This window comes from Herpailurus yagouaroundi, unplaced genomic scaffold (genome assembly GCF_014898765.1).
Source record: "Herpailurus yagouaroundi ecotype Mexico unplaced genomic scaffold, PumYag 182, whole genome shotgun sequence".
In the NCBI taxonomy this organism is placed as follows: domain Eukaryota; kingdom Metazoa; phylum Chordata; class Mammalia; order Carnivora; family Felidae; genus Herpailurus; species Herpailurus yagouaroundi.
In genome coordinates, this window is record NW_024412413.1 from 52,470,313 (window position 1) to 52,485,616 (window position 15,304).

General features: G+C 39.8%; 1 protein-coding gene across 1 annotated transcript in view; it reads left to right on the forward strand.

The window, feature by feature from the left end:
• The window catches only part of GNS (glucosamine (N-acetyl)-6-sulfatase), a 56,411-nt gene that overhangs the window by 14,762 nt on the left and 26,345 nt on the right, over positions 1 to 15,304 (forward strand). The window contains exons 7-10 of the mRNA XM_040491507.1: positions 1,769 to 1,851; positions 3,352 to 3,470; positions 5,350 to 5,453; positions 11,568 to 11,669. Coding sequence (XP_040347441.1) covers positions 1,769 to 1,851; positions 3,352 to 3,470; positions 5,350 to 5,453; positions 11,568 to 11,669 — 408 coding nt within the window. The remainder of the gene's footprint in view (positions 1 to 1,768; positions 1,852 to 3,351; positions 3,471 to 5,349; positions 5,454 to 11,567; positions 11,670 to 15,304) is intronic.

Consider the following 15,304-nt stretch of genomic DNA (forward strand, 5'->3'; position numbering starts at 1 on the left):
CCTTCCAGGTCTTTTAAAGGTAATTGTACCTGTCTCAAGTACAAGAGATAGTGTAAACTTACTTCTGAAGTACGGATAAGCTTCCTGCCGCATATGCAGTTAGCAGCTGGAGCGTGCACAGGGAATATTAAAGAAATGCCATCTTTCCTGACTACAGGCTCTCTTGATAATTTTTTTTTTAATTTTTTTTTTTTTAATATTTATTTTTGAGAGACAGAGATAGAGCATGAGCAGTGGGGGAGCAGAGAGAGGGAGGGAGACACAGAATATGAAGCAGGCTCCAGGCTCCGGGCTGTCAGTACAGAGCCTGATGCGGGGCTCGAACTCCCCAACCGTGAGATCATGACCTAAGCCAAAGTCAGACACTTAACCAACCGAGCCACCTAGGCACCCCACTCTCCTGATGATTTCTGTGCTGGTTCTCCTCAGTGTCTGAGGCACATCCGTTGGGGCTGAGCTAGGCCTGCAGCAGCCTCCTATGGGTGGCCCTCACCAGGCCTGAGGCATGGGAAGGAGGGGGTGACTTAGTGCAGAATGATTGGAAGGGGAAGTTGAATGGAGAAATGAGCCAGAGCAGGGAATATAATTAAGGACCACAACCTAAATATTTGCTTTACATGCAGGATACTTATACATTCCTTGGCACAGGGGATAGGCAGTTCACTGATTGAGAGACAGAAGTGCTCAACTGCCTCCTGTGTGTTACCCAGAAATCTTCATTGTTTGTGAACCGGTAGACAGAATGAGTCTTAGAGTAGACTCAGCATTACCGTTTTCTAGCTAAGTGACCTGAACATGAGCAAGATGCTTCACTTCTGCTTTTCTGTCTAAAGTGGGACATGCTCATTCCTCATGCAGCTGCTATATGGATTAAAGAACCTAGAAATGAGTAGCATGTTGCCTGGCACATTGTAGGCAAATGCTTAAGTATGATTTTTAAAGCTGAGAGAACAGAGTTTTGAACTAGAGAGTCATTCTCAGACTGTTTCAAAAGCAGTTAATAGAAGTTCCCATGAGCAAGTAAGTTGAGGAATTTTAAATAGGTCACTCTTACAGGATTTCTCAGAGATATTCCTGTTCTAACATGAATTCCCAGCAGGACGATACACTGTATAGCATTTCTCAAACATGCTAACTAAGAACCTTTTGAGGATGGTAGTTTGGGAGATGGTGGCTTGGGACTTTATGAATAGGGAGGAGAGAATTAATGATGTATGGGAATGTTTTTGTTTTTTAGAACTGTGAGTGTTTTGTTTAAATGAGAAGAACCCTCTAGATTTGAGTTTGAAGTTTTAGGAAATTGCAATGATGAGATTTTTCCCGAGGCTCTAGGATGATCATCTTGGGTAGGAAAATAGAGGGTGATAGAATGATGGCTTATGAGGACAAAACTTAATGGAAGGTAAAGTTAATATTTACCCTTTTGGAGTTTGGGCAGTAGACCCAGAGCATAGACTTAAAGTTACAAATTCAGTCTCCTTTTAGCCAGTAGTTTCTCAGTATTTTTTTTTACTAAATCTGTTTTAATGCTGCTAACAAGGAGTCCAGGCCTTCTCTCATTAGGAAGGTAGTAGGAAGAAGCTAAAGAACAAGTGATAATCTATAGGACGTGTTTTTACAAACACATGGGGCAGGGGAGAGGAAGTCTGAAGTTGCTTAAGTGTTCCTCTTTGCTGAAGTATAAAACGGTCCTTTTCATTATTAACTCTGGTAGTTTATTTGATTATAGTAACTTGGTATTAACATTTTTTTTTCTTTTAAATTTTAGAACAAGCACTGGTTAATTAGGCAAGCCAAGACCCCAATGACTAATTCTTCAATACAGTTTTTAGATAGTGCCTTTAGGAAAAGGTAAGAGCTGCTACTTTATCAGTCTGGATGGTCTTTGAGGACCTTTCCAAATCAGCCCATGAACAGGGGACTACACAACATGGTTATCTTTGAGATAAAGTCAGAAGGTAGACTTTATCTGGTTGATGGGAGAAACTTTGGTTGGGGGTCCGCTGCTCCAGAAGCAGACTGAGATTCCTTTACATTCAGGTGTATAGGAGATGGTCTTTGGACCCCAGGACTAACATAATTGCAAACTGGAGCCATTTGGTTAAAAAAAAAAAAAAAAAAAAATCCATTTGTTTGAAGAAAAGGTCACTTTGTGAGAATCAGGCCCAATATTGGTATAAGACCCAAAGGCTTAGACTAGAGCAAAGTATTTTCTTTGCTATTTGGAATTTCAAGGAATTGCATTAAGTCAATTCTTTTTTTTTTTTTTTTTTTTTAATTTTTTTTTTCAACATTTATTTATTTTTGGGACAGAGAGAGACACAGCATGAACGGGGGAGGGGCAGAGAGAGAGGGAGACACAGAATCGGAAACAGGCTCCAGGCTCTGAGCCATCAGCCCAGAGCCTGACACGGGGCTCGAACTCACGGACCGCGAGATGGTGACCTGGCTGAAGTCGGACGCTCAACCGACTGCGCCACCCAGGCGCCCCACATTAAGTCAATTCTTAAAAATCAATTACACTCTCTTAAGATGTATTTGGATTATACCAGGGAATAGCCGACTTTTTCTATGAAGAGCCAGATAGTGAATATTGTAGCCTGGCAGGCCATACAGTTTTTATCAAAGTTGCCCAGCTTTGCTGTTGGAGCCCAGCTAGGCAATATGTGAATTAATGAGCATGACTGTGTTCTAATAAAACTTTATATAAAAACAATTTGTTGTTTAATGGATACAGAGTTTCAGATTTAGAAGATGAAAAGGTTCTGAAGATCTGTTTCACTGTGTGAATATACTTAATACTACTAATTGTATCCTTAAAATTTGTTAAGATGGTAAATTTTATGTCGTGTATTTTTTACCACAATTTAAAAACAAACAAAAACAGTGGGCAAACTGTGGCCCATCACCATGGTTTGCCAACCCCTAGTTTAGACCCTTAAACTTTGTTGTAGCATAGGTCTGTCTGAATTAATCTGTATTCATCAGTGCTGAATTGACAATTTTCTCTTCCAGTCGCTTCTGCTGTCATAACCAGTGATGACAAAGCTAACTGGTTATTAAAAGCTCCATTTATTTCTCTAGAAATCATTAAATTTGTAATGAACTAATTACATTCTGGAATTTTTTTTTCCCTTCTGGAATTTTCTAATTTGGAAATTAGAAAATTATCTCTGGTTTTTTCCAGTGAGGGGTTTGAGGAAAGGAAGTTTGGGATTTGAGCTTTTTAGGGGTGTGGTTTGGGGGCTTTGTATTGTTCTGTTTTGGACTTTGCTCCCGCACTTTTGGCAAAATAGCGTTCCCTCAGTCCTTGTTTCTGAAGTCCCATTGTCACCTTCTGTTTACATCCAGGTGGCAGACTTTATTGTCAGTTGATGACCTTGTGGAGAAACTAGTCAAGAGATTGGAGTTCAATGGGGAACTTAACAACACGTACATCTTTTATACCTCAGACAATGGCTATCACACAGGTAAGGGGCAGTCTGGGGTATTCCTGTGACCTTGGTGAGGTGCCTTTCCTCTTTCACCCAGTCAGCAGCACTGGCAGGCGGCTCTGGTCTGTTACAGGGGTGCCCAAGCCTGGAGGGTGTTGTCCTCGGGACTCCTCTGCTTAGAGGCTCTTCTCATTAGCATGGAAAGACCAGGTTTCATTATTTGCTATTTCATATGCTAAATTACGTGATGTTCTAGGAGTTGGGAAAGGAGAGTGACTTGCTGGGTTAGAGGCAGGCTTTATGAAAGAGGTAGGAAACAGAACTAGATTTAAAGGGCAAGTAGACCTTAGAGAATACAGGCGTAAGAAATTTTACGAGGAAAGACCAAGATAAGGTTGTCTTGTGAAACTGTGAAAGAAGTTTTACTGATTTTGTGTGTGTGTGGTTTTATGTCTTGTCTTTTCAAAAGTGTATATGAGTCAGCCCTAGATCTGTGACTTTCCTTTTCTCCACTTGGATGTTCTTAAAAACCAATGGCTTCTTTTGCTACGTATAAATTTCACAAACTTCAAACTGCTAACCTGAGACTTGCTTGCATAGTAGCAGATTGATTAGGCATTTAATTTTTTTTTTTAAGTTTATTTATTTTGAAAGAGAGAGAAAGCAGGAGGGGGTCGGGGGTCGGAGAGAATCCCAAGAATGCTCCTCGCTGTCAGCACAGAGCCCTTACTTGGGCTTGATTCCACAAACCGTGAAATTGTGACCTGAGCTGAGATCAAGAGTTGAATGCTTAACTGACTGAGCCACCCAGGTGCCCCTAGGCATTTAATGTTTTGTTGTGAATATTTTGGAGCACTCAAAGTAGAGAGTAGTAAAATAACCCTCATTATCCAGCTTCAATTTTTAGCTACATGTGACCAGTTTTTTAAATTCTTCTTACCTTCCCCTTGTTTTTCTTTTTTTAGCTTGGAAGGCTTTGGAAAAACTTCAGAGATTGTGATTCTGTACATCAATAATTGTTTGTGTATCTGACTGGTCTGTTATGTATTGGGATGTAGACAAAGTCCACATGCTACCTGTATTTTTTGTGTGCCCTAAGGTTGTCGTTTCCACTAAATTCATTGGGGAAAAATGTTTTTTGTTCTTTAACATCTCACATTCTAGATCTGGCTAATTGAGGTCTTGTGATGCTTGTTTATCTTTAGTCAGCGTTTTCCATAGATTGGTAATTAGGTCTACCATCTTAATAGAAATTCACGTTTCCAGTGAGAATGCTTTCTTTGGTGATACTGACATGTACTTCCTATTGCATCACTTCATGAGGGTGTCTGCTTGGCCCACTTTAGCAAGGCTCCTAATTGATGGCTCATGTGGTATCAGCCTGAGCCTCTCTTATGAACCTTTTGTGATTGAAGCTTCCATTGATGATTGTTGCTTTAATCCATTCTCTCAAAAATTGCAAAGCGTTGACTTCCTAACTCTGTCCTTTTTGCATTCATTAATTGGAATTCCTTAGAGAAGAACTTCCTCACATCAGCTGTTTGGTATCTTGAAATTGATTGATTCAGGAAAGGCCGAATAAATGTTTTTGTTCCTTTATTTACAGTTTTTAGAGTAACCTCATTCACTTGTGGTCAGGTTGAGTAACATACATAAATTATATTTGTTACAGTACTTTCCAGTCAGTCTTTTTGCTGAATATGTCCTATGTTAGACCAACAAGTCCCCTGAGACATTTGTTTAAAGATGAGCTCATTTCCTGCCTTGTAGTAATAAGAGACCTGAGCGATTGTAAACTTCCCATTAAAGTGCCATAAATAGTAGGACAAAGTTGTTTTCATTCTTACTATCAATTAAATGAATCAGTGACACATCTATCCTGGCTCCACCTTTACCCCATGTATTTTGTTTTCAGGACAGTTTTCTTTGCCAATAGACAAAAGACAGCTGTATGAGTTTGACATCAAAGTTCCACTGTTGGTTCGAGGACCTGGGATCAAACCAAATCAGACAAGCAAGGTAGGTGCCTCAAAAAATGATGGTGTTTACAGGTAGCACTTGCCTAAGAAAAGAAGGTTATTTCTCTGGAGAAGAGCCTAATTAGATTTCTCCCGCTATGAGGAGGAAGTCTGATTGGCTTAAGATCTTTTAAGTGTATTTATAAGCCTTGGAAATAGTGATTTCCTTTTTTATTTTCTGGCCACCTTCCATTAACTGTATTCCCCCCACCCCCATATATACACATCATATCAGATAAATAACTTTTATTTGTCCTTAAAGACGTAAATCTTTTTTTTAATGTTTGTTTATTTTTGAGAGAGAGAGAGAGAGAGAGAGCAGGGGAGGGGCAGAGAGAGAGAGACACAGAATCCAAAGCAGGCTCCAGGCTCCAAGCTGTCGGCACAGAGCCTGATGCAGGGCTCAAACTCATGAACCGTGAAATCACGACCTGAGCTGAAGTCACATGGCTCCCTGCAAGACTGTAAATCTCTACCTTGTCCTAGAACAGTGACTCTCCCATGCAGTGCTCCTCAAAATCACTCTCTGAAATTGTGAAAGGTTCAACATCCACAATGGTTCTAATGGACTCACTTGGATGGAATAGAGACCCAGCCTCTGTTTTTTTTTTTCTTCAGTTCACAGATGATTCCGAGAGGCATCCCGGTTTGGGGCCTACTACCCTGTAGATCAGAACTCCTCAGGCAGATTTCCCCTGGGGACCTTGTTAAAATGCAGGTTCTGACTCTGCATTTCAGACTTCCCAGCCGATGTCTGCTGCTGATCTGTCCTCACTTTGAGTAGAACATTCTAGAAAGCCTGTCTTGTGAGGATTTCGTTCCTCTCTCTGTGGGACTTTTCCTTGCTAATGTGTTTCTGCTTTATTGATTCTCCTAGAACTGTCATAATGTATCACTTTCTTTCGTTGCCATTTCCATTTGGTTTCATTGTCTTTTTCCAAACTTGGTACCTAATACTGAGGCACTTTGTTCCTAGATCCAAAACACTTTGTAGGCACCCTGATTCAAAACACTTTGGTCTAACCCTTGGGAGATAAGAATTGATAAGCTCTACCAGTTATGTCTTTTGTTCCCTGATAACAGCTCTGTGAGGCAAAAGGAAATGAGCAAATACATCGTTTAAGCTAAGTTTGGAAAGTGGGCCAGACTTTCTGGGTATACTAGATACTTGAGTTTAATTTGGAGGTTTAATGTTTACTTTGTTTAAATGTCTGTAATTCACTTATTTCCTTTTGTAATGCTCAGATGGAATTCTGTTGAAATTCGTTCAGAAAGGTAAAATGGCCTTCATAATTTCCTTTGGAGTTTTCTTTTTCTCCTAAGACCTATAATCCTAAAGCCAGCCACTTCCCAGTACAAATTCAGTTCCCTGTGCATGGGCCTTTTTTCAAAGGAGATAGGCGAGTTTGGAGGACCATTAAATCTTAAAAAGCATTTTATTGATCTCGATGTTGGGAGTTGATTCAGGGACATGTCTGCAGCTGTGTACATTTCTAAGGAGCAGGGCTACTGGGGCCACTTCTAACCAGTGTGCGGAAGGAGGCTGAATGAGAAGAAAGTGAAATGTAACAGCCAGCTGCCCATTGAACAAACCATTCCTTTTGTCTTCAAGTTAACAGTGGCAATGAGAAAAGTTCACCTTCTCTAAGCAGTCTAAATGAAACTTGGTTCTTAGAAAACCATTTCAATGATAACTATGATTTGTTGAATGCTTCATAGGTGACAGCTGTTATTCTAAGTGTATTAGCTGTACCGACTCCTTTAACTTTCACAGCCTTATGAGAAATATAGCTATCCCCCTTTTACAGATGAGGAAATTGAGGTACAAAGTTAAATGGTTTGCCCAAGAAAATGTAGCTAAAAAGTATCACAGTCTGGCTCCAGAGTCTGTACTTAACCATTACAGTATAGCTCAGAAAATAAGTATCTTCTTGTGCCAGCAGCCTTGGATACACAGTACTGAGCAGTCAGGGAAGATCAGTCCTTAAGTCCCTGTGTGCAGGAGAACCAGATACTTTAGCTACACTTGTTAGTGAGAGCCTCCGACGCATTTGAGTAGAGACCTGAATGTTGAGAAGGATATAGTCCTGCAGAGATTTGTGGGAGGTCATTCTGAGCAGAACAATAAATGCGAAGGCACAGATATGAGAATGAGCTTGGCTTGTTCAGGGGACAGAATGTGGCAGTTGTACTGAATTACTTTCACTTCCTAAGTGAACCATCTCTCTGCCCTCCTCACCTTTGTATGGCTGATTGCTCCTTCTGTTTGGAATGCCCCTCTTGAGCCCCTTCCACCTCACTAATTGTCCTTTAGAGCTTCAGTTTTGGACTCCTGTCTGGAAAGTCTCTACAGACCCCTGCCCCCACTTGGGGTAGGTGTTCTTCCCATGTTCTTAGCTGGTCTCACACTTACCACACCCTACTGAGTTTGTCTTTTATCTGGGGAGTTCCTAGAAGAGAAGCACTGTCTAAGCTTAGACTACCCAGCCCTTACACACACTGGGGACATCCTTGTTGCTTGAATGGTTAATTAATTACCAAGGACACATAGTAAGTGGCAGAACCAGGACTGAAAATTAAGTGTGTGGTTAAAATCCGTGTGTGTGTGTGTGTGTGTCTTGCACTGCTGTGCTGACAGATGTAGTTGGAGACGTGTGAAATGCTCAGCTTCCACCGTGCACAAAGAATGTCAGAGATGGTGGGTAGTTCATCATGTGTTGACAACATAGTTGTCTCAGTGCCAGTTGTCCCGTGTGAGTGGCACAGGGTTTTGAGTTGGGCATAATACACTGAGCCTCCAGAAGCTGATGGCCAAAACAGGGCACGTTTGACCAGTGGGGCTTAGCTGTTGGGAGATCAGAAGCAGGTGGTATGTGTGATTGCCAAAGACTGGCTTATTGAGGTTTTCTCCCCTGGCTGGAAGTTAATCTAGCTTTAGATTTGGTGGTAGAAATTCTTCAAAAGGGTTTTAAGCAAGAAAAAGGTTAGCAGGAAAAAAATGACCAGCATGATCCAGGGGAAATAGAACTGAACTGGGAGTCAAGAAGACAACATAATGGCTTTAAGACGACAGAATAAGCCTTGTTTCCCTTTTAAAACAGACATGTTTTAAATGTCTGTTTGGAAATCCGATGTATCCTCCTGAGAACCCTCTTATTTTTTTTCTTTCAGTAATTCTGTAGCACTGTCATTTTTTTTAGAGCTAAAAAAAATAAGCAGCTGCAAGGCATGATATCCCTTGATTTCATGCCCCAGAATTTTCTCAGAGCTTTTACTTGATCAGAATGTCTGTATACTTCAAACCTAAGAATATTACCAAACAGTGAGGCTGTGATTTATGAAATAATTTACTTTTGGTCTTGTCAGTGCTTTTTTGGTTTCAATCCATAAATGAATCTTTATACTTATAAAAGCAGTACCATTTTAGGAACTTGAATGCTAATGTTTCTAGAAGTCATTATGATCATGGGTCCATAGTGTCCATTCTAATTTTTATTTGTAAAAGCCAGAGCTAGGTGTAATTCTGTTAAATTCTTTACTCCTCCCATTTCCACTAGAAGTCTACCATCTCCTGACATAGTATGCTAATTTTGAGACTCTTTACCTCTTAGTCAAATAAAAGTCTAGAAGGTAATAGAATTTGTCCATTATTTTTATGAAAAATGTGATTATTGTAGATACCTAGGAACAGAGAGTCCTGGGATGGTGTTTATGGCACTTGGGCCGAATCTTAGGGACTCTTGATTTGTACTGAAACCTAAAAGACCTGTCTCCCCATAGAGCAGACTCACTCGAGAGAGGCCCCGCACCCCCAGTTCATACAGCTGATGGTTCTTGAGGCAATTGCTGGTGAAACAGGCAGTCACCATTTAAAAAAAAAAAATTTGTTTAATGTTTATTTCTTAGAGACAGAGAGAGACAGAGTATGAGTGGGGAGGGGCACAGGCAGAGGGAGACAGAATCTGAAGCAGGCTCCAGGCTCTGAGCTGTCAGCACAGAGCCTGACGTGGGGCTGGAACTCAACAGACTGCAAGATCATGACCTCAGCCGAAGTCGGACTCCCAACCGACTAAGCCACCCAGGCACCCCCAGGCAGTCACTATTTTATATCTCTACAGGCTTTATTATTTTGGTGTTTACTTTTTTTTTGTTTTCTTATGAAACTGCCTTGGTCCTGTTACTAATACCTGTGGAATTGGCTTTACGTCATTTATGTTTTAGACATGACTGAAGATCTTTTAGTCACGTGTCAGGGTCTTGTTGCCTTGATCTGATTCTGAAGGTAACATAGGTGCTGCTCTTTCCTGACACGATCTTTTCTGTATTCATACCCAGTCTTCTTGACTGTGTTCAGAGTGGTTCAGTCTGTCTGGGAGTCTTGGAATTAGGCAAGATATTTCTTACACTGGGTCTTGTATAATCTCTAGAGACGTCATTTTTGTGGGTTTTTTTCCCCAGTAACATACGGATTGCCTTTCCCGTGAGTGGCTTGCCACTGAATGGTAATTTCTGACAGCTGCAGCATTACACTAAATGATTCAGAGCCAAGATAAGCATTTTGGTCTGCCCTACAAGAGCCATCATAGCCACAGGAGAGCTGGCCCCTGGATATTGCCCTGAAGATGCTTTCTTGCCTTTCATGTCTGTACTTTTGGTTTTGTTTTTAAATTAAAAGTTCCTGACTTGGTAGGAATCCCCGTTTGGCCTTTCCTAAGACGCTCTAAGTTTTCTCAACAATGTTGAAGACTTAATTTCCTTTGAGTAAATGGTAGCTTTTCCAGTTACGAGCTGTTGGCTTTGTTTCAGTTACTTCTCTTTCATTTTCTCATCTGTAAAATGGGGGAAATATACTGCATCCTACAGTTGTGGTGAGGATTAATTGAGGATAAACGGTAAATACTGGCACAGAATAGGTGCTCGGTAAACATTAGTGCCCCTAGTTTCCATGGTGGATTGTCTTCACCATTCTAAAAGGTTTTCCTAGCCTGTGACTGAAGTGACTTCAGGTGTATGCTTAGGTCCTGTATAGGCCTACACTGTCCCCTACAGTAGCCACCGGCCACACGTACCTGTTAATGTCAAGTTAAATAAAATATATACAATGAATTTCCCCTTTTTTTTTTTTTCACTTTAATGTGGTCACTAGACAATTTTAAATTGCATATGTGGTCCCATTGTATTAGACTCTTCTGGTTTAGGTCCTAACGAGGATTTGTGTACAGAAAGAAAATAGTCTAATAAACTAAAGGAATAAGGCAAGGTATAAATGCAGGACAATAACTTTAATTTCTAGAATGTTTATGTAGCACATTTAAGTTCTGTGCTCTTTAAGGAACCTTTTATCAGTGCACTGTTGGAATGTTTTCTGTGGTCTCCAGCCTACTGCAAACATTTTTTAGTATGTGTTAATCACTTTGAGAAACTATGAAAAGGGCTAATATCCTCCTTGGTAAAAAGTATTTAACTTTTGGGACACCTGGTTGGCTCAGTCGGTTGAGTGTCCCAACTCTTGATTTCGGTTCAGGTCACGATCCCAGGGTTGTGAGATTGAGTCCCATGTCAGGCTCGGGACCCCCATTCCTGCTCCCTCTCCTCCTCCCCCTCCCCTTCCGCCCCTCTTCCCCACTCGTGCGTGCTCTGTTTTTCTAAAAATAAAAAAATAAATTTAAAAAGCATTTAACATTTGAGACTTTTAAAAATGTCAAGAGTTCATTTGAAATCAAATTTAGTGAACTATAGAAATAAGTTGTAAACACTTTGTATAAATTAATTAGCCCAACATTTTCTCATAATTCATCAGACTTCGGGCAGTCCCAAAGAAGTTTTGAAAAATGTTTTGATCAATAACAGTATAGGTTGAATAAATACATAACTTCCCAGGGGCTTATATTACAAGTCTTATTAACCCTTTATGTGTTGTTGTTGTTTTTTAATTATTGTAGTTATGTTTGAATCAATGAGTCAGTAGACCTCAGTAAGTCTAGGCTATACAAAAATAATAATAGTAAATGCTGTTTGTCTTCTGGATGGGGTGGGGAACAGCTATATTACAGGTAAAAAAGAAAAATCAGACAAACTGTGTTCTAGATTGCTTCTTTTTTCCTCATTCTCATAGATGCTCGTTGCCAACATTGATTTGGGTCCTACTATTTTGGACATTGCTGGATATAACCCAAATAAGACACAGATGGATGGGATGTCTTTATTGCCCATTTTGGTGAGTATAAGGCCTTCATTCAGGCCTGAGCCAAGACTCTGAAATAAATTCCAGGGTGTATAAATTTAGACTTAAAAATTTAAATCTTAAACTACTAAATTTGGGGAACAAAATAGAATTTTTCTCTTCTCTGTGGTGGGAAAGAGTTTTCTAAAAGACTGATTGGACCACATATAAAGAGTTCTGTATCCTCCCTTCCCTCCCCACTGCCCCAAAAAGAAACCATCATAAACAAAGTGAAGACAGGTGACAAATTGAGAAAATAGTTGCAACATACATGAAAAAGGGTACTTGGTCCTAATAGATGAGTTCTTAGAAAGCAGAGATTAATATCCCAGTAGAAAAGTGGGCAAAAGAAGTAACTTAACAACTCATGGAGAAATGAGAAATGGCCACAGTAAATGCAAAAACATTGCTCCAGTGCTCATCCAAGAAATGCTTAACCGAAGAAGGCCCTTATTGCCTACAGTACTGGCAAAGATTACAAAGATTTATACCCAGTATTTTCAGAAGTCTGAGAAAATAAAAACTACTCAGACTGTGTTCACAGAAGTGTGATCAGTATGAGCTGTCAGGAGGCTAAAGGTCTTTTAGACCTTTCACTTCAGAATATACACATTAAGAGGCTCCTGGCTGGCTCAGTCAGTGGAGTGTGCGACTCTTGATCTTGGGGTTGTGAGTTCGAGCCCCACGTGGTGTACAGAGATTACTTGAAAATAAAATCTTAAGGAAAAGAAATACATTAAGCAATTCCATCTGGGAATTTATTCTAAAGGAAACACACTTAACTCAAGAATATTTGAGCACCTCCTGTGTGTCTGGCACTGCACAGAGCTAAGGATCTGTGGAAGGATCAATATTAAGTTGGGAGGATCAGTATTAAAATGTGCTGCGGTTTACGGTGACTCATTATAGGTGACTCTTACTGGTCTGAACCTGTTACGACATATTATTAGGTAGTATATGCTTCATACGAGAGGACTCCTGTCACTCACATAAGTTACGAGATAGAAGAAATCCCCGTGAACTCATCACCTCGTTTAATAAGGCAGGTATTCCCAGTGCTGGTGCATCCCCCTGTATGCCTCTCCCCATCCTGCCTACCTACCTTTGTATGCCCCGTGGGAGTGATCCTTTTCCTGAATTTCATGGTTACCATTCTCTGGATTTTAATTTTTTAGTAATGATGTACATATTCCTAAACGAAATACCTTAGTTTTGATATTGTTTTGCACTCTAAAAATTATACCCTACTGAATGTAGTCTGGGACTTTTTTCAACTCAGCATTGTTTCCAAACTTATACGTGTTGTTCACAGATGCCTAATTTCCATTGTATAAATGCATCACAACTTAATTACCTGTTTTGTCAGTGGATAAACCTTTCTGTTATGCTAGTTTTGTTTTAGGAACAGTGCTGTTAGAGCATTTTTATATATTTCTTCCAGTGAACGTGTGTATATACCAAGGTATGGGAACTGCACATTGTTCTCTTCTACAGATATTACCAACTTATTTTTATAAAGAGGTCATCAATTTACCTTCCCAGCAGCAACGTATGCGATTTCCCTTTGTTCTTTATGAAACTGTCAGCTTAATTTTTGCCAATCTAGTGGTTTAAAAAGACCAAAACTTTATTTGGTCCTACTACTGTGTGTGCATTTCTTTATTTATTAATGAGATGAGTCATTTTAACAGCTTACTTGACTTAATTCATACAGTTTACTGAAGTTGACAGTTCAGTCATTTTTGGTATATTCAGAGTTGTACAGCCGTACCATAATCTAAATTTAGAACATTCTCACCATCCCAAAAAGAAACCCCAGATATATTAGCAGTCTCCCCCCACCTTCGCTCCCTCTCCCAGCACCAGGCAAGCACTGATCTACTTTCTGTTGCTATAGATTTGTCAGTTGTGGACATTTTGCATAAATAGAATCATATGTGGCCCCTGTGACTCGTTTCTTTTCCTGAGTATAATGCTTTCAGAAATCATGTCGTAGCATGTATCGGTATTTCATTCCTTTTTATTACCAAATAATACTCCATTGTATGGATATGTCACATTTGTTAATCCATTCCTCAATTGATAGGTTGTTTTCCCTTTTTGGCTACTGTGAATAGCGCAGCTGTGAACACTGTGTACAAGTTTTTGTGCAGACAGATGTTTTCAGGTCTCTTGGGTATATACCTATACCCCTGGGAGTAGAATTGCTCTTTCGCATGGTGACTTATGTTTAACTTATTGAGGAACTGCCGGACTATTTCTTAAGCAACTGCACCAACGGTGTATAAGGTTTCAAAATTTGCTGTATCCTTGCCAACACTTGCTGTTATCTTTTTATTACATCGTAGCGGGTGTGAAATGGTATCTCCTTGTGGTTTTGATGTGCACTTCCCTAACGACTGATGATGTTGAACATCTTGGCATGTGTTTATTGGACATCTGTGTCTTCTTTGGAGAAACGTCTGTTCAGATCTTTTGCCCATTTTTTAATTGAGTTTTTGATCAGTGAATCCTTTTTCATTTATGCTTTTTATGTTGCTTCCCTTGTGAAGTGCATCTTTTTGCCCGTGATGTCCTCCCTGTTTGTGACTTGTCCTTGCTCTACATTAAGATATGAGAACACAGGAGTTAAATGTATAAATCCTCTCTTTTATCGTTGGTGTTCTTTGTATCTTGTTTATAAAAAGGCTTCTGAACCTCGAGATCAAAAACAATTCTCCTAGGTTTTCTTAGAATAGTTTCATACTTCTCCCTCTACACGGAAGTCTTTGGTGTGTCTAGAATTGGTTTTTCTGGCATGGTATGAGGAATTCAGTTTCATTTTTTTCTCTCTAAATACTCCGTTTTCTTTTCTGTTCCACACATGTGTCTTTCCTTGTACCAGTATCATTTTTGTCTTGTTATAAAGCTGTGTAATTAAATCTGTAAAGGCACACCTCTGTCATTGTCCTTGTAAGGATCTTAGCCACCTCTCATACAAACTTTAAAGACCACTTTTCAGATTAACTGAAAAAATTCATATTGGATTTTTGGTTGATTTGCTGAATCTATAGATCAGTAGAAGGAAAATTTACATCTTTTAATGTTCTCCATACAAACTTTATATGTCTCCTTTCTAGTTAGGAAAAAAACCACTTCACTATGGGGATGAAATTACTAAGCAGTTGACCCTTGAATGAGTATGAATTGCATGGGTCCACTTACATTCAGGTTTTATCCAGTAAACATTGGAAAATATTTTGGAGATTTGTGACAGTTTTTAAAAACTAGCAAATGAACTACATAGCCTAAAAGTATTGAAAAAATAGAAAAGGTTAAATATGTCACACATGTATAATTTATATGTAGATACTATTTTATTACTTACTACCATAAAATATATACAAATCTATCATAGAAAGTTAACACTTATCAGAACTTACACAGGGGCGCCTGGGTGGCTCAGTCAGTTGGGCGTCCAACTTCGGCTCAGGTCATGATCTCACAGCTCATGAGTTCGAGCCCCACGTTGGGCCCTGTGCTGACAGCTCAGAGCCCGGAGCCTGCTTCAGATTCTGCGTCTCCCTCTCTCTGCCCCTCCCCTGCTTGCATATTCTCTCTCTCTCTCTCTCTCTCTCTCTCTCCCCCCC